This window comes from Pelodiscus sinensis, unplaced genomic scaffold (assembly GCF_049634645.1).
Source record: "Pelodiscus sinensis isolate JC-2024 unplaced genomic scaffold, ASM4963464v1 ctg37, whole genome shotgun sequence".
NCBI classification, from domain to species: domain Eukaryota; kingdom Metazoa; phylum Chordata; order Testudines; family Trionychidae; genus Pelodiscus; species Pelodiscus sinensis.
This window is the reverse complement of record NW_027465869.1, coordinates 778,897-805,551: the sequence shown is the minus strand read 5'-3', so window position 1 is coordinate 805,551 and position 26,655 is coordinate 778,897. Positions and strand designations below refer to the sequence as shown.

Sequence of the window (26,655 nt, the reverse complement as noted above, 5' to 3'; positions counted from 1 at the left end):
TGATCTGCATGCTCACCTTAAAATCCAATAATGTGACAGGGGCCTCAAGAAAGGGTTGGAGTCTGAGGAAGGATCTGGGATGCAGAAAGAGGCAGGAGTCTGGCCAGGAGTAAGGTGCAGTATGTGGCCAGGAGAGAGGGTACAAGAAAAAAGGAGGCTGTCAGAGCAAGTTGGGGGTGCTGGCTGCTGGGGGAAAGGGAATTGAGGAGATTGGGAGGGGGTGTCTAGGGGATGACAGCAAATATTACCTGGCTTTGGGCCCCCTTACAGCAAAATCTCCAGCCACATGGTCCTGGTCACCCCGGAGGAAGGCTCTGCTCCTGCAGCAGCCACAGAGACCAAGACCGGCCCCGGACACTGGAGGCACCACTGCTGCACCCATTCAGTCCAGGACTGGAGGTGCTGCTGCTGTAGCCATGCAGCCCAGGACCAGCCCCAGAGGCACCCCTGACATGGCCATGTGTCCCTGGAGGCCAGCAGTGCAGTGACAGTAGTGCCTCTACTGTTGGCCTCAGGTTGTGTTTCAAAAACTCAGCCTAGCGCTGCCTCCTCTCTAGTGGCTACACAGCATGAAGAGGGGGTGGAGCTAAGCTCCTTCTCCCTCAGCACATGCTCATTTGGAGGTGGGGCCTGGTACTGCCTTGTGGACAAAATCAAAGCCTTAGGTAGGCTGGATTGTGTCAACAGAGAAAATTTTGTTCACCACCGCTATAGGGTTTCTCACCTGCATGGGTTCAACTATAAGCAACAAGACTTGAACTCTTTCTATAGCATTTCCCAAAGTCAGAGCAGTTGAAGGATTTCTCTCCTGTGTGGGCTCTCCTATGACTAACAAGGTGTGACCTATGACTGAAACTTTTCCCACAGTCAGAGCAGCTGAAGGGTTTCTCTCCTGTGTGGACTCTCCTATGACTAACAAGGTATGACCTCCGACTGAAGCTTTTCTCACAGTCAGAGCAGCTGAAGGGTTTCTCTCCTGTGTGGGCTCTCCTATGGATAACAAGCTGTGAGCTGTCATTGAAGCTTTTCCCATAGTCAGAGCAGCTGAAGGGTTTCTTTCCTGTTTGGGCTCTTTCATGTTTAATAAGTGTTGCACAGTCACTGCAAGCACAAGGTGAATGTTGATGAGGGATTTTCTTTTGAACAGTTTCTGTGTTTGTTTTCAACCTTCTGCTCCTGTGACTGGATTTACCCTGTCCCACTCCTGGATGGTTTCCCTGCTGCCTTTGTAGGCTATGCTGACTCATACAGGTTTCCTCTTGCTCAGGACTCTGAGAAACATGCCCTTCAGATCTTCCCACTAACACCCCACATGCAGCCATTCGCTCAGGTCCTTCCTCCTGAAGATTCCTCTCACTGTTCTCATTCAGCATCCCATCACCTGCTGGGATAGACAGAGAAACCACACAGGAGTCATTCCCTGTGCTGAGCTGAAAGAAAAATTCTGAATGGTGAACAGAAAATGGGGGAGACACCCAAAGAATGGCTGGAAAGATACAATAATCCTAAACTGAGTTCACCCTGCTCCCCCATAACTCTTTCCCCACCCAGCACTCTCAGATTGGAGTTGAAGACAGGCTGAAGGGCCAGTCAGACTTGATGAAAACACAATAAACATCTGCTATGAGAACACAGACATTGGTTTGAGTCAGTTTAGCTGATTTCTCACCTGTGTGGGTATCACTGATGATCTCCCCTTCCTCACAGCCTTGGAGATCCGGGATCTGCAGCTCTTCGCTTTGCTCCACCCAAGAGAGCACATGAGCTTTGAAGCCTGGAAATCCTATTCAGGGAAGCAATTAACCAAGTGCTGATCTTGTTCATTAAGGTCTGTGCCATTCCTGCTTCCAAAGCCAGGATCTGAGTCTCCTACCCAGACAGGCTCCTTCTTAACCTTCCAGAGACTGTTCTCTGGCTGGTTCAAGATTCTAGGACACCCTAATTCCATCCTCCCCCAACCCCACCACCATATTGGGAATAGCCCAGCTGACTCCCATGGGGAACTGAGCGCTCTGCCTCACTCTGCAGGATACAACTCAGTCTCCCTTAGGGCCTGTTCCATACTTGGGCAGGACTGCTCATACGGGGAAAGCTCTGGGACTTTCAGGCCTGACAGACACCCCTAGCCAGGACTCATATTTGAGCTGCCACAGGTGAGGTCACTAGGGCTGGGAGAGAAAGGATCCAGCAGAGCTCTAGAGCCCTATGGGCTCTACCCACAGAGCTCTTGGGCCTTGGGGCTGGACTTGCCCTGCTCTTGGGCTCAGATGCTCTACTTGAGCCAGGAGGAGGCAAGAGAAGTTGTTTGATCAGGAAAATGAATCCTTGGCTGACCACTTCAGGCCCAGCCTATGCTCCATATTCCTGATCCTGACTGACTGTGCCTGGGTGCTCACAACTGTTGTCATTCCTGCAGACAGCCAGGGCAGTGCCGGGCTATTCTTGTGGCCAGCCAAGCTGGAGACAGGCTGGGCTGCTTCTCTGCTGCTCCTAGATGCTCCTGCAGCTCAGCTCCCCTTCTACAGCCTTGGTTTGACTCTGCCAGCAGCAGCAGCCCTCCTTTTGTGGCCATTTGGTGCCCCTCTGGCTTGCACAGAATCTACCAGAGGCAGGGAAGGACTCTGAGTTGACACCTTCCTTCCTGGGGCTCAGAACAATAGCACAAGGGGACCCTGCAGACACTAAGAGCAGCTGCACCCAGCCCCACAACTCTGGTACCTGCCGTTCCTGCATAGGCCCTTCCACTAACACCTCCAGCCAAGCCATGACATGGATAAGATGGTGGGAACAATAATGAAACCTTGGCTATGGGAAGAGCAGCACCCCTATTATGTCACTGAACCGCCTCTCACACAGGAGCCAGGATTACTGGGGCCGATACTGCTGATATTGGGGGTTCAGGCAATGAGGGACCCTGAACCAAACCCAACCCAGCTGCTCCAGAGCCCACCTAGCTTCTGTTACACAAGGGGACAGGAATCCTCACCCAGCCAGCTCACAGCCTCGTAATTCTCCTGCATCACATCCCTGAAGAGGGCTCTTTGGCCCGGGTCCAGCAAAGCCCATTCCTCCTCAGAGAAATACACAGCCACCTCCTCGAAGCTCACCAGCTCCGCCACGGATATTTCCTGTCCCTGGCTCTGCAGGCCGGGGGCTGAGCTGGAGTCAAACATGGGTGTTCTGCAGCCTGGCGGGGAGAAGGGGAATCAGAGATATTTCAGAAGGGGCTTTAATCCTTTCCACACCCTAATTCTGTCCAGACTCTGTCCCTGGTGAAAAACATGCTGGACTCTGCAGTTTTGGGTAAACATTGAGTCTAGCTATTCCATAAACACCACACAGAAGTTAGATCTGAAAACTGTATTTATTTCTCTCAATACCTGGCTGGAGTTACATTACTTTGCTTGCAACAATGGGATTCAGTTCTCAGCACCCAGTGTTTCTGCTAACAAGCCACATATTCATCTGCCTGAACATGGACATAGGTTTAATTTAATTTGGGCTGCTGTATTTATAATCCTTAGTCTTCATAGATTGATTTGCAGCCCAAACTTGGTATCTCTTATCTGACAGAGACTTTATAAATCCTCTCCATAACAGAGAGGAAGGGAAGTTCATATGAGCATTCAAATGCATATTATTACTACACGTGTGCCGAGAGTGTTTGCAGGATGAGGCCTTAAAATTCATGTATTCCTGGCATCAGAAGATATCTTGAGCCATGCAGTCTGTCCCCTCTGCGGCACAAGCCATTACACTTAGCCCAGCTACCCAGGCACAAAGCTGTTTCCCCACAGCACGTTTTCTAGAAAGTCGCCTACTGTTGATTGGAAGACATAAAGCGATGGAGAATTTTGCTCATTTGTTTCAGCAGCTAATCCTCTTACCCATCAAATAGTTGTGCCTTCTCTCTAGCCTGAAATTCTCCGGCTGCAGCTTTCAGTTACTGGCTCTCATTGAACTATATCCACTAGACCAGGTGTGGGCAATTCATTTTGATTGGGGGAGGGGGAGGGCACACCAAGATTTTGGAAAGTGGTTGAGAGCTGCACTCTTCCAAGACATTAAGCAGGAAATAGAGAGTATGAGATGGACATTGCGAGAAGAAGGGAGCTTTGCATAAGGGGTTGGGATGCAGGAGGGAAAGAGGGATCTGGGAAGGAGTTTGGGTGAAGGAGGCAGGTGTGATTTACGGCATTGGATTAGCAACTACTCATGAGATATTTAAAGTAAAGTTAATTTAGAGAAGCGGCTAAGTGGACAAATAAAGAGATGAGGGTTACTTGGAGGCAGGAAAAGAACCAAGAGTTTGGGTATGTGGAGTGGGAGCCAGGAGTGGGGGGCAGAGAATTAGACGGGGAAAGGAGAAGTTGGGGTGCCAGAGGCAGGCTTTGGCCAGGAGACTTACCTGAGTGATTCCTGACCAGCAGCCAAGCACCTCTCTGAGGCAGGCAGGGAGCCTGCTCAACCCTCACACCGGCTGTGGGGCCATGTGGGTGAGTGAATAACTGAGCCACAGGGGAAGGAGCACATGCTTCCTTTCTGGTCAGAAACCAGCCAATGAGATTGTCCTGGGGGTGGAAGCAGGGCCTGTAGCCTTCCCACTTCACCTCTGGTGAAGTGGCTTGCATGTGGGAAATGGCAAGCTTGGAACTAGCCCATGGCTCGCCAAGCATCAGTGGGCTGCATCCTATGACCTGGCGAGCTAGATAGGCTGTATTTTGCCCAGGCCTGCACTAGACTGAAGAGCCCTTGCGTATCCAGCAGTTTCTTGCCATAAGCAAACTGATACCAAGGAAGCCAGTCAGCTCTCAGCCTTTCAGCCTATTTATTGTTTGAAACCAACCCCATATTGAAACTGACTGAGCAGTGAAATCTGAGCCTGATGGTGCCGTCCGTTTTGTGCTTTAACTTCACCCCTTTAGCACCACACCTTGTAGATCAGTGTTTCTCAAAGTGTCTGCAGGTCCCCATGCAGTGCCCCTGGGGCTCCTCACTGATCAGTGTATGAGATTTAGGGCTGTGTGCACCATGGTCACTGGGTTTGGTTGGTAACTTCAATAACAATCACATGAAGATGTTTTCAGAGGAATTTCTCATCATTTAAAGAATCTCCACCAGCACACTCACCTTGTCTGAAAGATCCCAGAGATTTTAATCTTCCTCTCTCCAGTGCAGAGGGCAGAGTGTCTTGTGGGGGAAGGAATAAGAGAGTGAGATTCCAGGTTCTCTTATTTATAACAATGTTCCCACTTTGAACTCTGCATTTCAATTGTATCAGAGACCAGATGCACACACACTCAGGTTTTTAGTATGAAAGTCTGAAATTTTCATTTCCTCTCTCACTCTGGCACCTCCCAGCAAAGGAGCCAATATCCCTGCAGCCTCACACCTGTCCCAGGAGAGACAAGCTGTAAATGAGATTTACTCTTCCCTCCTCGCCCCCTCCCACTTGGTTTCTCATTCACTTACTGCCTCTTATCATAACCTGGAGCTGTGGTGACAGAACATGTGGCCATCACAGTAACTTTAGCCATTTTGATCTCAGAATGGGAGGTTCAGAGTTTGCAAACCCCTGGCTCTCTCTGCAAGCAGTTGGGTCTGTTTGCTCAGTGTCTCTAAAGAGAGCAGTGTGATGGGGCCGTCATTCTCCATGTGGGAACTGAGGCAGGGGAAGGTTGGCTTCAGAGGCCAGATTCAATAGTCTCAGATACTTGAACCACTTTCCCCTCATCCCTCCCTTCCAGGTACCTTTGAACTGCCTCAGAGTCTCCGACAGAGCAATCGTTTTCTGGGAGAAACCTCGGACTTGTTCTTCCAGTTCAGGGGAAATCTCTGGCAGCTGGAATTGCCCCGTCTCACACCTGGACAGAAACAATTCCATGTGATTGTATTTAGTTTACTGTTGATAAGTTCTGGCTAGTAAGTCTCAGCTCTAACAGGCCTGGAGTTAGAATTCCTCCAATTCTCCCAGCCTGAGAGCAGGGTCAACACATCCCATGGCCATGCAACCTTCCCCTGAAAGGTCCCACTGCTGTTCTTCACTTCTGGTCTGGGGAGACTGGCTGGGGGACTAAAGGGGAATTGAGCCTCTGTAGCCAACTTACTCCTTGGCCCAGGCATCGAGGGACAGAAGGTTCCCAGGTGAAGGGCTGAAATAATCTGTCCACTAGGGACTACAGTGAGACACCAGCTCCCCCCTCCCCAGCTCCTTCCACACAGGTCTCCAAACAGCCCTCAGGTGGGACAGACTCTTGGTCCCTGCTGCTCTGGGCTGAATGTGCCCAGCAGTGACAGGCCCATGTTCCACCCCAGTCCTGAAGCAGCCAGTCCCCAGGGAGGTGACAGCTCTAGGAAACACCTGAGGTCAGACTGTGCCCTGAATGGGGAATTCCAGAGTCTAAAGTGCGAGGATGAGACCCTCAGAATTAAACGAGTCAGAGAGCCCTGGGGAGATGTGGTGCTAACATCAGTTCCAAGCCCTTTCCCTGCGCTTTGAGGGAAGTGAGAACCACGTACCTACTCAGGGTGCTTCTGACGTCCTAGAAAAAAGAAAGAGAAAAGAATCTTAGCCCCATTGGACACACACAGGGGACCTCACAGAAGGGATTTTGCAAACATGGGAAGAGGCCCTGCCCTGGCCCCAGGAACATGGATCCACTGAGTGAATGGGGCTTTGCCATCTCTAATAGATCTGTGCCTGCAACTCTACAAAGCACAAGAGTCACTCACATGGCAGCAATGCTCAAGGTATTATACTGAGATCTGACGGCTAGACCCCAGCACCTGTGATTCAGGAGCCTCCCTTCCCTGTGTGGGGAGCTGGGACGTTTCTCCCTCAGTCTAACCTGCAGGAATTCACTTGCTGGCTTCTGACACGTCCCCTCCAGCTCACCGATCCGCTCGCTGAGGCAGGAAATCTGCACGGAGAGTTTCCTGATAGTGTCAGTCTGGAACCTCCCAATCTCCTCATCTAACTTCTCCAGCTGGGCCAGCAGGAGTCGCTCTTGTTCCTCCAGGAACTGCTGCAGCTGCTGAAACTCAGCCACAATCATCTGCCTCTTGGCTTGGGTCCATTTCTGTGTGAAAACAGGGAAAGGGCTGGTGAGGGGCATGGACGGAACCCAGGGCTCTTTCATGGGGAACAGTGCGCAGCAGCAAGAATTTCTTGGAAAAACCTAAAATGTGTGACATTTGACTCTACTTTGTGGTTACTCGGCAGAGGCGTCTCTCCCAGCGTCTCCTTTGACCCATGTCCCTCAGTCATGGGCAACATCTTCTGTCATTCATGGGCTCTGGGAATTCAGACCCAGAGCAGCAGGAGGCAGGACTCAGCACCAGCCTGACAGAGATACCCAGAGAGGAAAAAGAAGCAAACATGTTAATGCACCAAGTGAGCGGACAGCCCTTCAGGGGACATTCAGCTCACTTGGGAAAGCCACAAAGGCTGGACATGAACTCATGCTGACATGGATGCTCAGGGCCTGTCTACACATGGATCTCACCCTGCAATCCACGATCCAGGAGAAACACAAAACAAGCCCAACCTCACCAAGGCCACACAGGAGTCTGCCTCCTAACACAGCCCTCCCAATGCCAGTCCCTGCTGGTCCATAGCCACAGGCACCTACCAGATACTCCTGGCGTTTTCCTTCTGCTGTTGTTTTCCTTCTCAGCAGTTTTTCTCTCTCTTCCCTCAGAGCCTTCAAATGGGCCTCCAATTTTTCCTGAAGAAACAGATATAAGCATGAGGGCAAACCCCATCGGATGTTGGGAGCCCATTTATCTGCCTTTGAGTCCCAATTTTGTGGAACTCTGCCCTTGTCCAGCAGGGACTCAGCCCTGGACGTGGGTTTGTCCATAGAAAAAGAGACAGGAGAAGACTGAGGGTATGTCTACACAGCAAAGTTAATTTGGAATCACAGCCTGGAAGGAGCCTGCCGTGCGACCTGGCACCCAGAGCTATCCCAGCAAGCTTGTCGACAGTGTCGTCCGAGGCCAGGGAGGCCTCGACATGTGAGTGCCATCACTGTCCCCTTATGTGTGTGTGGGGGGGGAAACCTAGGGACTGCGCATGTGGTCCTTGCTGACCACAGATCATGCAGCAACCTGTGCATGTGCCACACAGGGGCCCTGGCCTGTTACCCACACGCATGTATGTATGAAGGCACATGACATGCTCCTGACCCCGGGGAGAGAGACTGCACAATGCCCTCTCTCCAGAAGCTCCCTCTATGCAGAGGCAGGGCACATCTCCCCTCCTCCCCCCCACACAATATACAGCACAGGGGGACGGGTGCAGTCCTGGGCCAGCTCACACTCCCAGGGATAGCAGGACATGATGGTGCGGAGACCTGCTGTCTTCAGCTTGCAGAGCGGGGCAGGGTTTCACCCACTGTGTCCCCAGGGATAACTGAGCAGGTCTCTTGTTTCTCCACAGCTGCACCAGCTGCGAGTGCAGGGTGCAGCACCCCGCCCAAGACAGCCTCCCGCACCCAGGCCAGCAGAATGACCCGGCACCTGTAGGAGTATCACTGGCAGCACCTGGCACTATATGTCAGGCAGGTCTGCTGCCAGGAGCACTGGGTGGAGGAAGACCTGCAGCAGGAGGGCTTGCAGGAGCTGCTGGAGCAGGGCCGTGCCATCCACGACAACCTGTAGACTCTGGTGCAGAGACTGGTGCTGGCTGCCGCTCCAGCCCCTGTGGCTGCCCCAGCTATCACTCCTCCTCTGACTCCTGCTCCCCCTCCCCGCTTCTTCTTCCTCCCCCGCCACCTGTTCCCCCTCCCGCCCCCTCGGGGACGCCACGGCCCCCCCACACGCAGTGCTGGGAGACAGGAGGGCCAGGAAGACCCCCCAACCCTGAGGTTCTCCTCCCCCTTCTTCCCCTTGCCTTCCCCTTCCAGATCCTTCCTCCCAGGTGTCCCTCTCCCTCCTCCCCTCTCCAGCCTCCTTTCCCAACTCTCACCAGGGTTTCATCCCCCCCAGTTTTGTTAAATAAAGAGTTTTTGTTCATGAAAATACAGGTATTTTATTGGACATCAGGAAGGGGGGTTAAGGAGGGGTAAGCGGAAGGACATGAGGGAGGAATGAGGCACAAGCCCCCAGTGGGGCAGACCAGAGAGGCTGAGTGCTCCTCAGGGTGGATGCTCTCCCGCAGGGCCTCCTGGATACTGACAGCCCCCCAATGTATGTCCTGGATGGCAGCCTGCAGCAGGTGCAGCCAGGCTGACAGCAACGCATCCACAAGATGCACCCGAGTGCCCAGGGGCTGCTCTGGCTCCATGTTGCAGAGTGCCAGGGTGTCTTGAGTGAGAGCAACCAGAGCACTCCGAGACACAAATGCTTTGCTGTCCCGCAGCAAGGCAGGAAATCAAGCAGGGACACCTGAGCATTGGCTGCCTGGGGAGGGGGGGGGAAGGGGGGTTATGTGTGTGTCCCCTTAAGCACAAGCCTCAGCCTCAGGCAACAGCCACACAAAGATACCCCTGACCTGGTTCCAGCCAGCCTTAAATCCAATTCTGTGTCCACTCAGTGTGGATGCAGTAGTTCAAATTAGCAAAACGCTAATTCAGACTGCATTTTGTGTGTACACACGTTAATTCGAGTTAGCTTAATTCGAATTAACTATTTCGAATTAAGATAACTCAAATTAACGCTGTGGTGTAGACATACTCTGAGGATGCAGGAGGACACCTGTAAAGGTTGAGAACGGATCAGTGGTGGCACCTTCCTAAAGAACGTTGCAGCTGGGGATTTGGCAGGTAAAAATGCTTAACAATACTAATCACCACCTCGTCATCTCCAGCCTGATTCTGGCCTGCATATTTATACCTGCCTCTGGAAATTTCCACTACATGAATCTGACGAAGTGGGTCTTTGCCGCTTTTGCAGATTCAGACTAACACGGCTACCCCTCTGATACTGAATACTAATCATGTAACCGATTACAATTTTATCAATGACAGTATTTTTTACCCTGCTGACAGGCAGGGTTGGTGGTAGAAATAGGCTCTCCTGGTATCGGGGATCTCTCACAAGGTCTGCTGGGGGCAGCCACAATAACTGCTGGCCAATAGGAACTCCCAGCAGCTGCAGACTGACAGTAGCTGCCAGAGGCAAGCGGGCACTGCTGGGACAGTGGGGAGTTTAACCAGTAACTGGCACCAATAACCATTAGCTCATCAGTTAACCAGTTTGAACTCTTGCTACAATCCAGTTGAATCCCAGTTCTGCCTGGCATAGACCTGTGCTTCCTGAAACCCTGCTATGGGTGGAGTGAAGGCGCTCGGGGTCCCACACAGCATCCAGCCCAGCAACCTCATCTAGTGCCAGCTGCTGCATCAGAGTTTAACCCCTCATGGAGCAGCCCAGGAGTTCAGCATCTTAGCGGGAAACCTCCTCTCCCTGCGGGGCCTGGGGCTTTATCAAGGCATCTTTCCCTCATAAGGGCCACACTTCACTGTTCAGTGATGCTGAGGGGCAGGGAGCTAGGTTCCTACCAGTTAGGGCAGGGATTTTCCCTTGCTGGGTGTTGTGCAGGGCCCAGATGCCACTGCGGGTCTATAAGGCAAATGCCAGATTATTAGTCCTGTTCCTCCAATCAGTAACAGCGTGTAACCTCCTCTTCTCCAGTCCCAAGGCAGCTCACTGACCGAGTGGCCTGTTGCTCCTGTGATCTAAACCTCTCTGATTGTTAACAACTTCCCTTGTGCAAACACCCCTTCTGCCACCAGTGAGGGCTGGGTTTCAGGATTCAGAGCCTCAGAGAAACATTTCCCACATCAGGTATCTGTAAAGACTTGATGTAAGTTGCCACAAAGCCAGAGCGTTTACTTTTTACAGCATCACTTGTACCATGAAGGCTTTACAGAGCTGTGCCACACCTGTGCCCGGTAACAGTCAGTGAAATTAGCCTGTAATTAAAACCCAATGTTATTTCCCATCACACTGGACAGCCACTCTGTACCTTGTACTCCTGGGCAGCTTCCTGTACAGGCGCCATCGTTAGATCCCAGGATCTGTCACACACCACACAGATGGGAGTTTGATCCTCTTCACAGAACAGCTTCAGAGCCTCCTGGTGCTCCCCGCACACCCCGTCCCATCTTGCTCTCTTTGCTGCCTGGAAACTCAGCGGCTTGGCTAGTTCCACCACGTTTGCCAGCTGCCGGTTGGGCCGGAGGGGTCCCTGCTGCTCAGTGTCTCTGCCCTGAGGGCTGAGGGGGGCCTGGCAGGAATTGTGCCCACACTGCAGAGTGACAGGGGCTGTGAAATCCTCCAGGCAGACGGGACGCGGCGCTTCCTCCCGGACACTTTCCACGGGGCTCTCTGCAGCCATGGCTGCCGCTGGGCTGGGACCGGGGCCGTGTCACTGTCCTGAGCTCGGCAATGGGGGGGCAGGCCCGGGGGGGGGGGGGGGGGGGGTCTGAGGCACCAGCACTGAGAATACAAAAAATCAAAATTAAAAACCAAAAAAACCCCAAAAGCTTCGCTCCCCCCCGCCCCTCACAGGGCCTCCCCTGCGCCCCTCAGCCCGCTGCCCAGCCAGGCCCCCCCCTGCCCCCTCACAGGGCCTCCCCTGAGCCCTTCAGCCCGCTGCCCAGCCAGGCCCCCCCCTGCCCCCTCACAGGGCCTCCCCTGAGCCCCTCAGCCCCCTGCCCAGCCAGGCCCCCCCCGCCCCCTCACAGGGCCTCCCCTGCACCCCTCAGCCCCCTGCCCAGCCAGGCCCCCCCCGCCCCCTCACAGGGCCTCCCCTGCGCCCCTCAGCCCGCTGCCCAGCCAGGCCCCCCCCTACCCCCTCACAGGGCCTCCCCTGAGCCCCTCAGCCCCCTGCCCAGCCAGGCCCCCCACAGTCCCCCCGCGCACCCCCCGCCCGGCGGGAGCATCAGGAGGGGCCGAGAGCACGAGGGGGGCCGATCCCCAGCGCCGGACCCACCCGCAGCGCAGGCCGGGGAGTCGCAGCCCCTCCCCCCAGCTCCCTCGCGCTGCGCTGCGCTGCGGCCAGCCCCTCAGCGAGTAACGGCACCAACGGCCCCTCCCAACGGCTCCCGCCTCAGGGCGCGCGGCGCGGGGCCTGAGCACGGCCGGGAACGCAGGGAATGGGGCGGGCGCGGTCAGACCGCGCATGCGCAGCGGTCAATGACTTCGATGAGAATCCAGCGCCAGGGCTTAGCTCAGACCGAGGGGCTCCCCTCAGTGACGTTTTTGCTCCGCCCCTTGCTCTGAAGCCCGAGTGACAAGCGAACCCCCGGCTGTCAGGCCCGAGTGACGTGAGATTTCCCCGCCCCCGTATGGCGTCATCAATTACGTTAATTGCCCCGCCCCTTGCTCTCCCGCCCGGGTGACGGGGATTCCCCTGCCCAGCTGCAGCGCCGGGAGTGACGGGCTGCGCCAGAGACACTGAGGGCGGGGGGCGAGGGATTCGGAAGGGGGCCGGATCCGGGGCTCCATGAACCAATCAGAGCGCGGAGCCACAGCGACGTCACGGGCCCCGGCTCCTGGCGCGTGAGACGGACCCGCCGCTCGGGACTCTGCGGCGGGAGCGCGCGAGCTCGGGCCCCGCCCCCCGCCCAGACCCGGAGCCCGGCACGTGCGGGGGGGGCCGGGGCAGGCAGCTCCTGGGACCCCCCCCACAACCCCGCCTGCGACCGTGACACCCCCTGCGAGCCCCCCCACAACCTCCCCTGCGACCGTGACACCCCCTGCGAGCCCCCCCACAACCCCCCCGTGACCGTGACACCCCCCTGCGAGCCCCCCCACTACCCCCCGTGACCGTGACACCCCCCTGCGAGCCCCCCCACTACCCCCCCGTGACCGTGACACCCCCCTGCGAGCCCCCCCACTACCCCCCCGTGACCGTGACACCCCCCTGCGAGCCCCCCCACTACCCCCCCGTGACCGTGACACCCCCCTGCGAGCCCCCCCACTACCCCCCCGTGACCGTGACACCCCCCTGCGAGCCCCCCCACTACCCCCCCGTGACCGTGACACCCCCCTGCGAGCCCCCCCACAACCCCCCCGTGACCGTGACACCCCCCTGCGAGCCCCCCCACTACCCCCCCGTGACCGTGACACCCCCCTGCGAGCCCCCCCACTACCCCCCCGTGACCGTGACACCCCCCTGCGAGCCCCCCCACTACCCCCCCGTGACCGTGACACCCCCCTGCGAGCCCCCCCACTACCTCCCTGTGACCGTGACACCCCCCTGCGAGCCCCCCCACTACCCCCCCGTGACCGTGACACCCCCCTGCGAGCCCCCCCCGCAACCTCCCCTGCGACCGTGACACCCCCTGCGAGCCCCCCAACCCCTCCTGTGACCCCCCACTACCTCCCCAGCGACCGTGACACCCCCTGTGAGCCCCCACAACCTCCCCAGCGACCGTGACACCCCCCTGCGACCACCCCCACAACCTCCCTGGGACCGTGACACCCCCCTGCGACTCCCCCGCAACCTCCCGTGCAACCGTGACACCCCCCTGCGAGCCCCTCGCAACCTCCCCTGTGACTGTGACACCCCCCTGTGAGCCCCCACAACCTCCCCTGCGACCCCCCGCCACCTCCCCTGCGACCGTGACACCCCCTGCGAGCCCCCCGCCACCTCCCCTGCAACCGTGACACCACCTGCGAGCCCCCCACAACCCTCACTACGACCGTGACACCCCCCGTGAACCCCCCACAACCTTCCCTGCGATCGTGACACCCCCCTGCAAGCCCCCCGCAACCTCTCCTGCAAGTCCCTTGCAATCGTCCCTATGGGCCCCCCACAACCCCCCGAACCTCCCACTTCATCCCACGGGGCTTTGACAGACACCCCAATATCCTACAAATCCCAGCCCTGAAGTGTCCTGGGCTCTCACTTGGGGATCCCTGTTCTGTTCATTCCCTCTGGGGCACCCGCATTGCCCACTGCCGGCAGACAGGACACTGGGCTGGAGGGGCCTTTGTCTGACCCAGCCTGGCCGCTCCTGTGTGCATGAGACCCGTAAAGTCATTAATATCAGCAGGGTTATTGACACTGACGCTCCTTTAGAAGGAGCCAGAGCAGCCTTAGCGCACGTCAGAATCAGGCCCTTGAAACATGGATTTCAGCTGGCCTGAGAATTGGGTGTCACTGGGCTTGAAGGGAGCAGACCTTTGTTCTTAGATGCCAGGGAACCTCGATTTCACTGTCCACTCACAAACTGAGGGACAAATCTTTCCATTCATAGTAACTGAAAGTTACACACAGGCCCAGAAAGAACAGAGGCTGCCTGAGAACTTCTTAGAGTTCAAGGACTTGACTTAGTCTGTTTTGGGAGTCACATTGACAATTTGTGGTTTACTCTTTGAATCTCAGTGTCTGTCACTGAATAGTTACTGTCTGAGCCAAATATTGCCTGCCCCTCCCCCTAACTTTTCCCACTGCTGTGAAAATTGAACATGGTAAAACTGTGCAACTGGGAGCATGTAAGTAGATACACACAAATACTCAACTATTACTTTGTGTGTCCACATCACACAATGAATTCTGCACAAGCCTCACTCTCGCTGCTTACACGCACAGTTCTGGGAGCTGATCAGCCCAGCCCGGTGGACTCTGGGAAACGTGATGCCCCAGGGACCCTCCACATCATCCCAGGAGTGGGTGCCAGGGCCAGAGCCCTAGTGGGACACTGCTCACCAAAGCCTCCAGGGTTGAGTTATCCTCATTGGCTCCTTCCAATCCAGCAAACAACCTGAGTCAGCTCCAGGGAGGGGCACAGCCAGTTGTTGCTGGAGGCAGGGCAAAGGCTGAGCTCAGGAAATTGAAACTAACCCTGTTCCCCAGCCCAGAGGAGCCATGGCTGCAGCGAACCCTGTAAAAAGCCTGCAGGAGGAAGCGACGTGTCCCCTCTGCCTGGAGTATTTCACAGACCCGGTGGTCACAGCCTGCGGGCACAATTTCTGCTGCGCCTGCCTCAGCCGGTGCTGGGAGGGACCCAACCCAGCTGCCTCCTGCCCGCAGTGCAGGGACCCGGTGCAGCAGGGCCCCCTCCGGCCCAACAGGCAGCTGGCAAACGTGGTAGAACTAGTCAAACAGCTGAGTTTGCAGGTAGTGAAGGGGGCAGGCGGGGAGGGGGTGTGTGAGGAGCATCAGGAGGCGCTGAAGCTGTTCTGCGAGGAGGATCAAGCCCCCATCTGTGTGGTGTGCGACAGGTCCCGGGCTCACCGCGCGCACACGGTGCTGCCCATAGCTGAGGCTGCCCAGGAGTACAAGGTAGGGAACTGCTGCCCTGTCTGCTGGGAATTACTCTGGGTTTTACTCACTGGCTAATTTCCCTGACTGTTCCTGGAAGAGGCTGTGACAAAAGAAATGCTCTGGCCAGGGACAACTGAGGCAACAGAGCAAGTTATTAGAGACACCGGCTGAGAGAAACTTCTCTAAGATGCTCAGCGGAATCGTTTTAGACCCAGTCCCCCCTCCCCCACAGAGGAAATGAGGGGCCGTTACCCAATGGGAGGGGTATGGGTCAGCAGCAGGCTGGCTATGGGAATGTGCTGCCTTCAGACTGGAGAAGGGGGGTTACAAGCGGCTGTTACTACAGATTTGAGGACTAGAATTTATGGTTATTACTTGTTTGCATCAGTCGCCCTGACAGACCCCACGTGAGATCCGGGCTCTGCACAAAATCCAGCCAGGGACAATCCCTGCCCGGAGCAGTTTACAGTCTAGGTCAGTGTCTCCCAGTTTTATTTGGCCACGTAACCCTTTTAAACTCAGAACCCCTTCAGCTGGGCCTAGGGTACCCAAGGGGAAAAAAACACAATCCCCCTTCTCCCCCCAAGAAGACAGTCTAGTCTCTGGTATATGGAGCTGAAAAAGTAGACCACAAATAAGTAAGGATAATAATAATGAATACATGCTAAATAAGGTCATGAGATCAACATTTAGTTTAATTGGACATATTTAAAAACAAAAATCACATTTAATGTGTACAAAAAATAAAGCTAAAAAACTAATATGAATTATATTGGCAGTTTTCAATGTGAAGAGTGGTTTTTCTTTTTTTCTTGGCAAATTATTTTTATATTTGATTTTATTCTAAAAAGTTGGATTTGCATATCTGGAGGTGCATTCAGTCGATTTCTGTATTTTGTTTTTGTTGCGCATAATTTGAGAACCCAGTTTCACACAAGTATGTGCTGGTGAAGGGTAACAACTGGCGAAGTGCATGTCTTGATAAAGCTGAATATTCTTGACAAAAGCCACCCCAAAATGTAATCAGAGAAACGTCTTTACATTTTTGTATTAATTGGGCATCTGAAGTGATTTTGATTAGGTTTTCATAATCTTTCATAGAAAAACTGACTGGCTTTCCTGTTATACTGAATGGATTTCAAATCCAGTTATTGTTGTCATTTATGGTTGGAAAATACTTCATAATGTTTGTGTATAAATCACAAAGATGATCTGCAATGTCCTGGCCAGTAGGAAGAGTACAGGAGAATGCTTGCGGCGGAGTGTCTGGCCAGGAGAGAGGGTACAGGAGGGGTCTTGAGGAAGGATGTCTGGCCAGGAGGGGGTCTTGGGGCAGGGTGTCTGGCCAGGAAGGTCTTGGGGCAGGGTGTCTGGCCAGGAGGGAAGGTACAGGAGGGTCTTGTGGCAGGATGTCTGGCCAGAAGGGAGAGTACAGGAGGGGACTTGGGGGCAGGGTGTCAGAGCAAGTTGGGAATGTGGACTCTTGGTGGGGGAAGGGTAGTGAGGGGGATATGGGTGCAGGGTCTGGGCATGAGGGGGGACGCGTACCTGGCTTGGCACCCTGCTACAGCAGGGAAAGTCTCCAGGCAGCATGCTCTTGTTCCTCGAGGGGGAGGGGGGAAGAGCTCAGTTCCCCCCTCTCCTGCCCATGCAGCAGGGAACCCAGTGCAGCTGCAGCACCATCAGGCTTCCTGCTGACAGGCGGGGAGGGTGTAGAAACCCCAACCTTCCCTGCCAGATCAAACTCTGCCACTTTCTCAGCAGGCTGGGGAGGGGCTCAGGGGAGAGAGAGCAGCAGCACATGGGGGGCAGTGAGCCGAAGCACACCCCAGGTGGGTGGGGAGGGCAGCAGAGCCCAAGCCAGGTTCCATGCAGGTGGCAGTTTAAAAACGCCAAGGTCTAGGAGCAGCTCCTCAGCTCTGGCCACCGCTCCCCCTCCCAGCAGTAGCAGTCACTGTAAAAGCTGCCGCCTGCACACGAGGAGGAGGAGGCAGCAAGGCACTGGGACAGGGAAGTCCTATGGGGTGAGGAGGGGCTGCGTCATGCGCAGGGATGGGGCAGCCGCAGTGGGTGGTGGAGGGCCAAAGCCGCATGCCCCCAGAAGCCTGATTCGCCGGCAAAGCCCCAATGGGAGCTGCCTACAGGTTCTGTAGCGGGCAGGGGAGTAGAATTTTTTCACGGAACCCTGAGTTCCACTTCACGGAACCCCAGGGTTCTGTGGAGCACCATTTGGGAAACACTGGTCTAGATAGACAAAATGTGGAGAGGGAAACTGAGGCACAAAGGCTCAGGAGTCACTCAGTGAGCCAGTGGCTGAGTTCAGCATAGAATTCCAGACCCAGTCCATGAGCTTAACCACTAGGCCATGTTGCTACCTCAGTGCTGAAATGTGTGAGTTAGGAGGGAAAGATGCCTTGCTACAGGCCCAGGCCCAGCAGGGAGGGGAGGTTTCCCACTGGGCTGCTGAACTCCTGGGCTGCTCCATGAGGGGTTAAACTCAGATGCTGCAGCCAGCACTACATGAGATCACAGGGCTGGATGGTGTGTGGGACCCCGAGTGCCTTGAGTCCACCCGCAACAGGGCTCCAGGCAGCGCAGGGCCGTGCCAGGCACCACTGGGATCAGACTGGGTTGGAGCAGAACTACCCCCAGGCTGGAGCTGCCCGGTGCCGGTCTGACCTGTGCCAGTGGGTACCTGGGCACGGACCAGCCAGCAAGGTTCCGTTAGTCCCACCAGGCAGCCTGTGGGAATCTCCCAGAATTCACTGCTGCCGGGAGCTGTAGCAGGGACTGGGGCAGCGGGTACCTGCCCAGAGGGCGTTGCTCTAAAAAGGGTTTAGGGCAGCGCTGGGACAAACCTGAACCCTACTTACTACAAATCAGCCTGTTTAATTACAGGGGCCACTGACCCATCCCCAGAGCACAGGACATGCTCACATCTACCTGCCCAGGCCCACCCTCAATGCTTGGTCGGCCTCTGTGGGCCTGTCCCTGCCTCGGTCAGACCATCCCCACCTACGTCATTCTGTGTGGAGGAGCCACCCCCTCCTGCTGCAGCCTCAGTCTCCCCTTGTCCCTTTCTCACCAGACAAAGCCACGGCCAGGGCTGAGTCCCCACCAGGCAGGACAGAGCCCCACAGAACTGGGACTGTGCAGCGTAAAGCTCCTCCTCAGGCCCTCAGATGGGGAAGGGGGGGAGACAGAAGAGCCTGGTGATCTGCCCAGGGGCACATTGACGTTGCTCTGCTGAGCCTCCCTACAACTAATAGGCTGGCCCTGGGGCCAAGTCAAGCTGTGTCCAACCAGGGCAGCCCCCAGAGCTGAGCTCCCAGCCCCTGTGTAAGACCTGGTGGTTCCTGGGTTTGGCATCACTTCGCTATTTCAATCCCCTCACACAGAGATGTGTTGATTCAGCCCCAGTGCGAGTCAGGGCCGGTCCCGGGGTGCGCCGCCAATCGTTTCACACACACCAACAACGCGCGCTGATAACTGAGCTCTCTCTCTAACCACTAAACAGACTCAACCTGCCTTGGTAACAGTCAGATTCTGACACACTCCCAGGCTGTATTAATAAGGTTTCATCTGCTTGGGGGCCCTGATGTCACACAGCGACTGGGACCAACAGTCACTTGGGCTGTGGGTGGGAAAATGCCCCGTTCCCTACCCCTCTCCGCCTCACAATGAAACCTCCCAGCTCATTTCTGTTTCCTCAGGGGAAAATCCAGGCCCATTTGAAGACTCTGAGGGAAGAGAGAGAAAAGCTGCTGGGATGGAAAGCGACGGGGGAGGGGAGAAGTCAGGAGTATCTGGTAGGTGCCTGTGGCTATGGACCGGCAGGGGGAGGTCTGAATGTTGGGCAGCAGCTCAGGAGAGATTCAGATGGTGCCCATCTGATTAGCAGAATGTTCACAGCTGGATTATGTTTCAATTGGTGGTGCACATGTACATGTCTCAGTGCACATTGACAAATTTATTCCACACATGGATGGAGAAGATTAAAGAGAACACTGGTGCTGAGTTCTGTCCCCTGCAGCTCTGGGTGTGATTTCCCAGAGCCCAAGAATAACAGAACTTGCTGCCCATGGCAGGCAGGGAATCAGCCCTTTCAGAGGGATACAGGGGACAAACAGGAGACTGAGGGATGCTTCAGCCTAGAACCCAGAGATGGTATTACAGGTTCTCAGGCTCTGCCCACGACCCTGACCAGCCCTTTCCCTGTTTTCACAGAAACAGACACAAGCCGAGAGGCAGAAGATTGTGGCCGAGTTTCAGCAGCTGCGTCAGTTCCTGGAGGAACAAGAGTGACTCCTGCTGGCCCGGCTGGAGAAGCTGGACGAAGAGATTGGGAGGCTCCAGACTGACACTGTCGGGAAACTCTCTGCTCAGATTTCCCATCTCAGCGAGCGGATCAGTGAGCTGGAGGGGAAGTGTCAGAAGCCAGCGAGTGAATTCCTGCAGGTGAGACTGAGGGAGAAACGTCCCAGCTCCCCACACAGGGAAGGGGGGCTCCTGAATGACAGGTGCTGGGGTCCAGCCGTCAGATCTGGATGTAACTCCATGTGCATTGCTGCCATGTGAGTAACTGCCGTGCTTTGTAAAGTTACAGGCACAGATCTATTAGAGATCGTAAAGCCCCATTCGCTCAGGGGATCCATGGCCAGGGCAGGGCCTCTCTTCCCAGGTTTGCAAAATACTTTCCCTGAGGTCCCCTGTGTGTGTCGATAGGGGCTGAGATTCTTTTCTCTCTCTCCCCTCTAGGACGTGAGAAGCACCCTGAGCAGGTAGGTGTCTCTCACTCCCCTCACACTGCACAGCGCAGGGAAAGGGCTTGGAGCTGATGTTGGCACCACATCTCCCCAGGGCCCTGCAGCCAGATGTGAGGGGAAGGTCACAGGCTGGGCACAAATCTCTGATCAGCGTCAGCCTGCGGCTCTCCCCTGGCCCAGCAGACTCTGGAATTCCCCATTCAGGGCACAGTCTGACCTCAAGTGTTTCCTGGAGCTGTCACCTCCCTGGGGACTGGCTGCCTCAGGGCTGTGGGGTGGGACATGGGCCTATCACTGCTGGGCGCTGGGCACATTCAGCCCAGGGCAGCAGGGACCCAGAGTCTGTCCCACCCAAGGGCTGTTTGGAGACCTGTGGGAATGGGCTGGGGAGGGTGGAGCTGGTGTCTCAGTCTAGTCCCTAGTGGGCAGATTCCTCCAGCCCTTCCCCTGGGAACCTCCTGCCCCTCAGCGCCTGGAGGCCAAGGGGTGAGTTGGCCATGGAGACTCAATTCCCCTTTTGTCCCCCAGCTGGTCTCCCCAGGCCAGAGCTGCAGACTGTTCATGGGACCTTTGAGGGGACGTTGCAGGGCCAAGGGCTGCGCTGTCCCTGCTCTCGGGCTGGGAGAACTGGAGGGATTCGAACTCCAGGCCCAGCAGAGCAGCGACTCACTGGCCAGAGCTGGAGAACTGAGTCACTCGGTGCAGTGTCCCCATGTGACGTTGTCTCTCCCCACTGAACCCTCCTGCTCTGGGCCTGGCCCTGGGGGTGGAGCAGCCCGAGCTGGGGGCAGGCGGCTGCAGCCTCTGCACACAAATGAGAAGCTGATGAAGCGGGTCCCATTGCCCAGGCGGAGGCGCTGCAGTGACAGCTCGGCTCAGTCTCAGGGCCCAGGGCAGAGGCAGCTTCCTGGGGCCCAGGCCTGTCCCAGCCACAACAGGGCTGCTGGGGAGGGTGAGAAATGGCCCCAGTCGCCCCCAGGGCTGAGCTCTGCCCCTCACACCCTGATTCTCTCCCCAGCGACTGTGACTCTGGATCCAGACACGGCGAATCCCCGACTCATCCTGTCTGGGGATGGGAAACGTGTGAGATGGGCAGACACAGAGCAGCCACTGCCCGACAACCCGGAGAGATTTGACCCTGTGTCCTGTGTGCTGGGCCGTGAGGGGTTCACGTCGGGGAGACATTGCTGGGAGGTGGAGGTGGGGGATGGGCGAGACTGGGCTGTGGGGGTGGCCAGAGAGTCTGTGAGCAGGAAGGGAGGGATCAGTTTTAGCCCTGAGGGGGGGATCTGGGCTGTGCAGCGGTGGGGGGGTCAGTTCCAGGCTCTCACCTCCCCTGAGACCCCCCTGCCCCTGAGCTCCCCCCGCAGGATCCGGGTTTGTCTGGACTGTGACCTGGGGCAGGTGACATTTATCGATGCTGGTGCCAAGGCCCCGATCTTCACTTTCCCGCCGGGCTTCCTCCCTGGGGAGAGAATCCGACCCTGGCTCCGGGTGTGGCTGGGATCCCTGCTCAGCCTGTGCCCCTGAAATCAGCCTCTCTGGCCTCACATAGCCCAGTCTCTGTGACCTCACAGGACTCCCCTCACCCAGCCCCTGGCCCCTCATCTCTATGATGCCTGAAAGCTCCTCCCCCTCCCTCCCTGCAGCCCGAGGAATGGGAGGGGGAAGAACCCCTGGGACTGCAGGAGGAGCAAATGGGCAGAGGCTGGGTCTGGGGCTGGGCAGGGATAGAACTAACAGCCGGGCTGGGGACAGGTGGAGGTGGGGGTGGTATTTATCAATCAGGGTTCGGTGGGGAGGTGGTTGGGGAGAAGCTGCACAGCAGCAGGGAGCGGTTTGTACCAGCCTGTGTCCTGTAATCTCATTGGGGTCTCCAGCCAGAGCTCCCGCCACAGGAGCCATAGTTGCCTTCCCCTGTGACTGTGGGGCAGCCGGCAGCACTTGTAACTAGTGTCTCTCTAAGAGTTTTCATCCATGAGTGGAGGGAGTTTGGTCTCATGCACCAACACTGAGCTCATGGGCGCTTGTTGGGCGTGTGCCATGAACATTCATATTTAAACTTGAGTCTTGTTACTTCTGTACAAACAACTTTTGATGAAAATGTTATTTGTTTCTATTGAGTATGGAACACGACTTTCAGCCTGTCTCCCTGAGTCCATGTGGGTATTTCCCTTAATATGGGCATTTTCATTGAAGTTCCTTTGGAGAATACTGCTGTTAGATTTCCTAGCCGTGACATGTTCCAAAACAACACCAATAGCTTTTGTCCAAGCCCCACATGTACCACAAAACGCAAGTCTCAGTTTCCTCTCCCCTGCTGAGGGCTTACTTTAATTCTTGCTGCTTTCTAAGGGTACGTCTACACGGAGGAGCTATTTCAGGATCCTGCAGCTATCCCGAAATAGCTATTCTGCATCTATTGAAGCAGCCCATTATTCTGAAATAGATTTCAAAATAACATGTGGCTTATTCTGACATCCTGGTAACACTCCTTCCACAAGCGTTAAGGGGTGTTTCAGAATAGTGAGTTATTTCAAAATTTGGCACTGTGTAGATTGTGCCAAATTATGAAATAAGGTATTTTGAAATAGCTTAGCACATATTGCATTGCTTATTTTGAGTTGAGTGCTGTGTAGATACACCCTAAAACTTTACAGGAGATCTGCAATGTGGTCCAGATATTTGTATTTAAAACGGGGCTTTTCATTTTACATACTACAGATCTATAACACAAATATAACAGCACCCCCCCATGTTGATCCACAAACTCCTCCAATACAAAGTAAGAACAGGGGCAACAGGCTGTTAGTGTTGTACTATACACGAGACACTTCCCAAAGGGTAACGTGTAGCATGTCACCCCTGGACTCCTGTAGCAGGAGGTCACAGCCACACTCCACCACAGGGAAATCCTGACGGGCCCACTGTGCTGGACAGCAACGGAGCTTGCACCTGGTGTGGCCTGGTCATCTCACTGGAGATTGGCTTGTTTTGCAAGGTATTTACAGGGACTTAGGTCACCTCTTCCAAATGCTCTTTGAGGTAGAGCTGGAGGGAAACTGTGTATTGTTTATTTGTTTCAACACAGTAGAAAAATGCTGAGTTAGAAAAACAGCCTGTTCCTAGACGGCTGAGACTCAGCTGAGCCACGTCCTCCATCCCCGAGGGGTTTTTACTCTCCTCGGCTCGAACACGTCTCATCCTGAGGCCAGACTGAACGGTGAATACACCATCACTGGGACCCTTGTGTGGACCGCCCCTTTTCCTCCAGTGTCTTTCGCGAGAACACTCCACTGGCTATGGTTGTGTGAGAAGATCTTCTCTAATAAGCAGTGACGTTGGTACTTGGTGATGGTGACCGGGGGTCGTTCTGAAAGGCTGCAGGCACCATTTCACCCTTTTGTTCTTCACTGTTGGTATGTCTACATGGCAGGGCTAAAGCCGAAAGCCGAGTGGCCCAGCCGAGCGGTGGGCGTCAGAGGGACTCTCCCGCCTGCAGACTCCCCCGCACTGCTGGGAATCGGGTGGGTCTGACGTCTCTGTGTGTCTGTGACTGGCCATTGAACGTCGCCCTGCTTGGGCCTTTCTCCCCTTGAGAACAAACCTTTAGGCTCAGACACTGACAGGCGGGGGCAGCGCAACATTTTGTGTGATACAAACCCGGCCACGTGCTGCCCCTCTGGGGCCAGGAGAACAGTCTGTGCCTGAGAGCAGGGTTTGAACGTGCGTCTCCCTGCCCCAGGCCCAGTGCTGATGGGAGCCAGGGAGCTGGGATGCAGCCAAGCCCTGGGACCAGCAGCCTCTGCGACAGGGCAGGGGAGAGAAATGGCATTTGCAGGGAGGCTGCCCCAGAGCTTCCCCTCCCCACACTCCTACTCATACAAGCATCAGGGCTCCAGGGTACAGCCCCTGCGCTTGTCCCCTCAGGCCAGCTGCCCTGAGCCCTGGCTCTAGGGCCTGAGTCATTTGGGCCTGGGGGGGGAGAGGGGGGAGTAGCCCAGCCAGAACTTTAGGGCTTTGCCAGAGGCTAAGGCAGCCCCAGGAGGGCCCAGGGAGGTCTGAGCTCAGGGGGAAGGAGGAGGAGCCCTGAGTGCTGACGTGATACCGGTGGCCTGGCTGGCTCTGCTCTCTCTGGGCACCTTTCCACTCAGGTGGCGGCCAAGCGCTCGGCCCTTATTGCTTCCCCACAGCCGCTGGGTTTCCCAGAACTCCCCCTCTCCTCCCCTGGCTTCCTCAGCCCCCGGCCCCACAGCCCTTCCTGCCTGCCGGGCACTGCATGTTCCAGGCCATTTGCTGTGGGTCTGAGCCTCCATGGTGCTTCCTAAGGGCTGCTTGAGGGAACAGGGGCTGCATGGCCTGAGGGAGAAGGGGTCTGACTTGCGATCAGAAGCCTGAGGGTTTGAGTTCCATGGCAGCGGCTTTGCTGTGCCTGTGGCCCTGCCATCTTCAGCCTGGAAACCCTCTTGGCTCCGGCTGGGCCCTGGGCTTGTTCCTGCAGAACCTTCCTGGTCCTCAGGCTGGTGAGAAGAGGTTTTTGTGCCTCCTGCTGGGTGTCTAATGCCCAGTGGCACTTGGAGTCTTGTCTGGCTGGCTCAGCAGGAGGCTGGGATGTGCTGGGGCCATGGAACCTACCAGCCTGGCTAGAGATACAGTGGGACAAGTCTTGCTGCTTCCCCTGATGCCCTCATGTTTGGTCCCAGCAGCCAGGATCTGCCTATTGCCCCCAGCACGAAAGGCAGGCAGTCTCAGGCCCAGGCCTCAGGGAATGTGGGTTCCCTGCTTCTGAGAGAGGTGAAGAAACCTGTTCTACTCCCTGCGCTGGCTCTAGGCTGAGGGAAATCGCCACAACATACATTTGGCTGCGGAGCTATTGCCTTGGGTGTAGGAACTGTCTGGGAGAGGGAGCAGCATAAGTAAGAGGCTGGACCAAGATTCACTCAAGTGGTTTGTTTTTTGTGGCTCTGCCCCTCCAGTGCCCCTAAAGACCCTGGAACAAAAAGGACCCACGATAGGAGCCCAACTTCTTATCTTCTGCTGTGACATGGATGGATCTAGCTCAGGTTTCACTCAGGGGTCCTTCTCCATGAGATGTACCTGTGACAACCCCTGTACTCCTGGGTTCTTCAGCCCCTGGCCTGTGATGCCACCCACTTGGGTGAGCACTTGCCCTGACACTTGTAGAAGGGCCAAGCTAGATAATCCAACAACTCTCAAGCTTCCCTTGGTAGCTCAGCTGGCAGAGCAGAGGACTGTAGTGTGTGCTTGGCTAGTGAGTTGTAGGTTGCTGGTTCAACTCCAGCTTGAAGAAGAGCATCTTTCCTCTCTAGCCCAGCTTTAGCGCAAGGTGGCTGCCTTGGGTACACATTGTCCAAGTCCTGCACTGCAATTGACAATAGGATTGTGGGTACCAGCTGCCAATCACATTTCTTGGGCCGCACAGGCCTTGAGACCCTGCGAGGGCTGCAGGGAAATGGGGAATGGCTGCACTTTGTAATTCAAAGGTCTTGTCTGCAACCATAAATTAGAACAGTTTTAGACACTATTTTCAGAAGAGACTTTTCCGACATTTGGCCCATCTACACGGAGCCAATCCATGGGGAAAACCTCCTCTTTCAGAAGAGCCCTTATTCCTAATAAAATGAGGAATACAGGCCTTCCGAAAGATCATGCCAACTTTTTTGGAAAGTGATTTGAAAAAGCGAACCTGTTCCCTGGATGAGGCAGAGTTTTTCTGGGCTAAGAGAGTTATCCTGGAAAAACTCTGTAATGTAGACTTAACTAAGGAGGGCACTATGGCTCAGCTAGCTAAAGTACCTTCCCCTTAAAGAAGAGATCCTGGGTTCAACTCCTGGTGGTGCCTTGTTGTAGCCTTTGCTCACATTTTTCTGGGACACTGAAGAGGCCTCCCCTGGCCACCCATGGAACTGATGGTTCAGGAAAAGGCTGATTGGAGAGGAACATTGGGAAGAAGGAAACCGTAAGCCTGGAGTGAGCGCAGAGGCAACTGACAAGGCAGGGCTCTGGCTGCAATTCCTGGGACAGGAGAGCCAGAGCCACAAAGCCTTGTGATTGCCTAGGGGTGTCAGCACCACCCAGAGATCCTGCGAATGTAACCTCTGTAGCTCCTTGTGGCGGGGTAGCCCCGCCCCTCCCGGAAACCGCCGGGACGCCGTGATCGCGGGGGGAGGGCTCACCCCCCGGAGTGGCGTGGATAACCGCCCGTCATCCCCGAGTGGGGGTTCCGGCGCACCGGCCGGGTGACGAGCCGGGGCCGGCAGGCAGCGCTGAGAGGGGGCAGGGGCGAGCAGACGTGGCGATGATGTCACGGGGAGGCCGGCCCGGGGGGGGGCCGGAGGCCGATGAGGGGGGTGACGTCATCTGCCTGCGACCGGCGGGCAGTTTAAAAGGTCGCAGTGTGCCAGCCATTAGGGGGGACGCCGAGGAGACGCACCCCCCCAAGAACTGGTGAGCGGACGCCAGTATTGGAGGCCCTGGGCAGGATCGGAGGGGAAGCCCAGGTGAGCCTATTGGACCTGGGGGAAGAAGTGGCCCAGGGCAGGGACGCGGACCCTGAGAGTGGGGGAGTTTAGGGTTCTCGACCCCCCTTGCTAGGTGGGGAGTCTTTCCCTGACCTTAGGGTCCTGGGTCGGGGTCCGGTGTGAGGGC

At 55.9% G+C, this 26,655-nt stretch overlaps 4 protein-coding genes and 1 long non-coding RNA gene across 5 annotated transcripts in view; 3 read left to right on the top strand and 2 right to left on the bottom strand.

Moving 5' to 3' along the window:
* Positions 1–26,655, bottom strand: part of LOC142824070 (uncharacterized) — a 408,405-nt gene that overhangs the window by 164,313 nt on the left and 217,437 nt on the right. The window contains exons 3-8 of the mRNA XM_075915810.1: positions 7,632–7,727; positions 6,849–7,079; positions 6,520–6,542; positions 5,752–5,864; positions 5,131–5,190; positions 2,987–3,187 (exon numbers count right to left, since the gene is read on the bottom strand). Coding sequence (XP_075771925.1) covers positions 2,987–3,187; positions 5,131–5,190; positions 5,752–5,864; positions 6,520–6,542; positions 6,849–7,079; positions 7,632–7,727 — 724 coding nt within the window. The remainder of the gene's footprint in view (positions 1–2,986; positions 3,188–5,130; positions 5,191–5,751; positions 5,865–6,519; positions 6,543–6,848; positions 7,080–7,631; positions 7,728–26,655) is intronic.
* LOC102454524 (uncharacterized) lies at positions 10,969–12,578 on the bottom strand. Its single transcript, XR_012899103.1, has 2 exons — positions 11,939–12,578; positions 10,969–11,442 (listed from the first exon to the last, which is right to left on the bottom strand). It is a non-coding gene; the product is annotated as an uncharacterized LOC102454524 (long non-coding RNA).
* LOC102447986 (uncharacterized) overlaps positions 13,818–26,655 on the top strand; it is a 50,228-nt gene continuing 37,390 nt past the window's right edge. Inside the window, exon 1 of the mRNA XM_075915812.1 lies at positions 13,818–15,238. Within this exon, the coding sequence (XP_075771927.1) occupies positions 14,822–15,238 (417 nt within the window). The 5' untranslated portion in view covers positions 13,818–14,821. The remainder of the gene's footprint in view (positions 15,239–26,655) is intronic.
* The window catches only part of LOC102457165 (uncharacterized), a 242,837-nt gene continuing 231,284 nt past the window's right edge, over positions 15,103–26,655 (top strand). The window contains exons 1-3 of the mRNA XM_075915813.1: positions 15,103–15,238; positions 19,448–19,678; positions 19,979–20,001. The gene's annotated coding sequence lies outside the window, so the exon portion shown is untranslated. The remainder of the gene's footprint in view (positions 15,239–19,447; positions 19,679–19,978; positions 20,002–26,655) is intronic.
* LOC142824037 (butyrophilin subfamily 1 member A1-like) lies at positions 19,734–23,009 on the top strand. The gene is made up of 2 exons (XM_075915780.1): positions 19,734–19,794; positions 21,005–23,009. The coding sequence occupies exons 1-2, from the start codon at positions 19,734–19,736 to the stop codon at positions 21,514–21,516; spliced, it is 573 nt and encodes a 190-aa protein (XP_075771895.1). The 3' UTR covers positions 21,517–23,009.

What these genes read in the sequence shown, in the direction of transcription:
- LOC142824037 (XM_075915780.1), top strand. Translation starts at nt 19,734, where the DNA reads ATGACAGGTGCTGGGGTCCAGCCGTCAGATCTGGATGTAACTCCATGT. An exon ending in TCCATGTGCATTGCTGCCAT is followed by an intron (nt 19,795 to 21,004) that starts GTGAGTAACTGC and finishes TTCTCTCCCCAG; the next exon opens with CGACTGTGACTCTGGATCCA.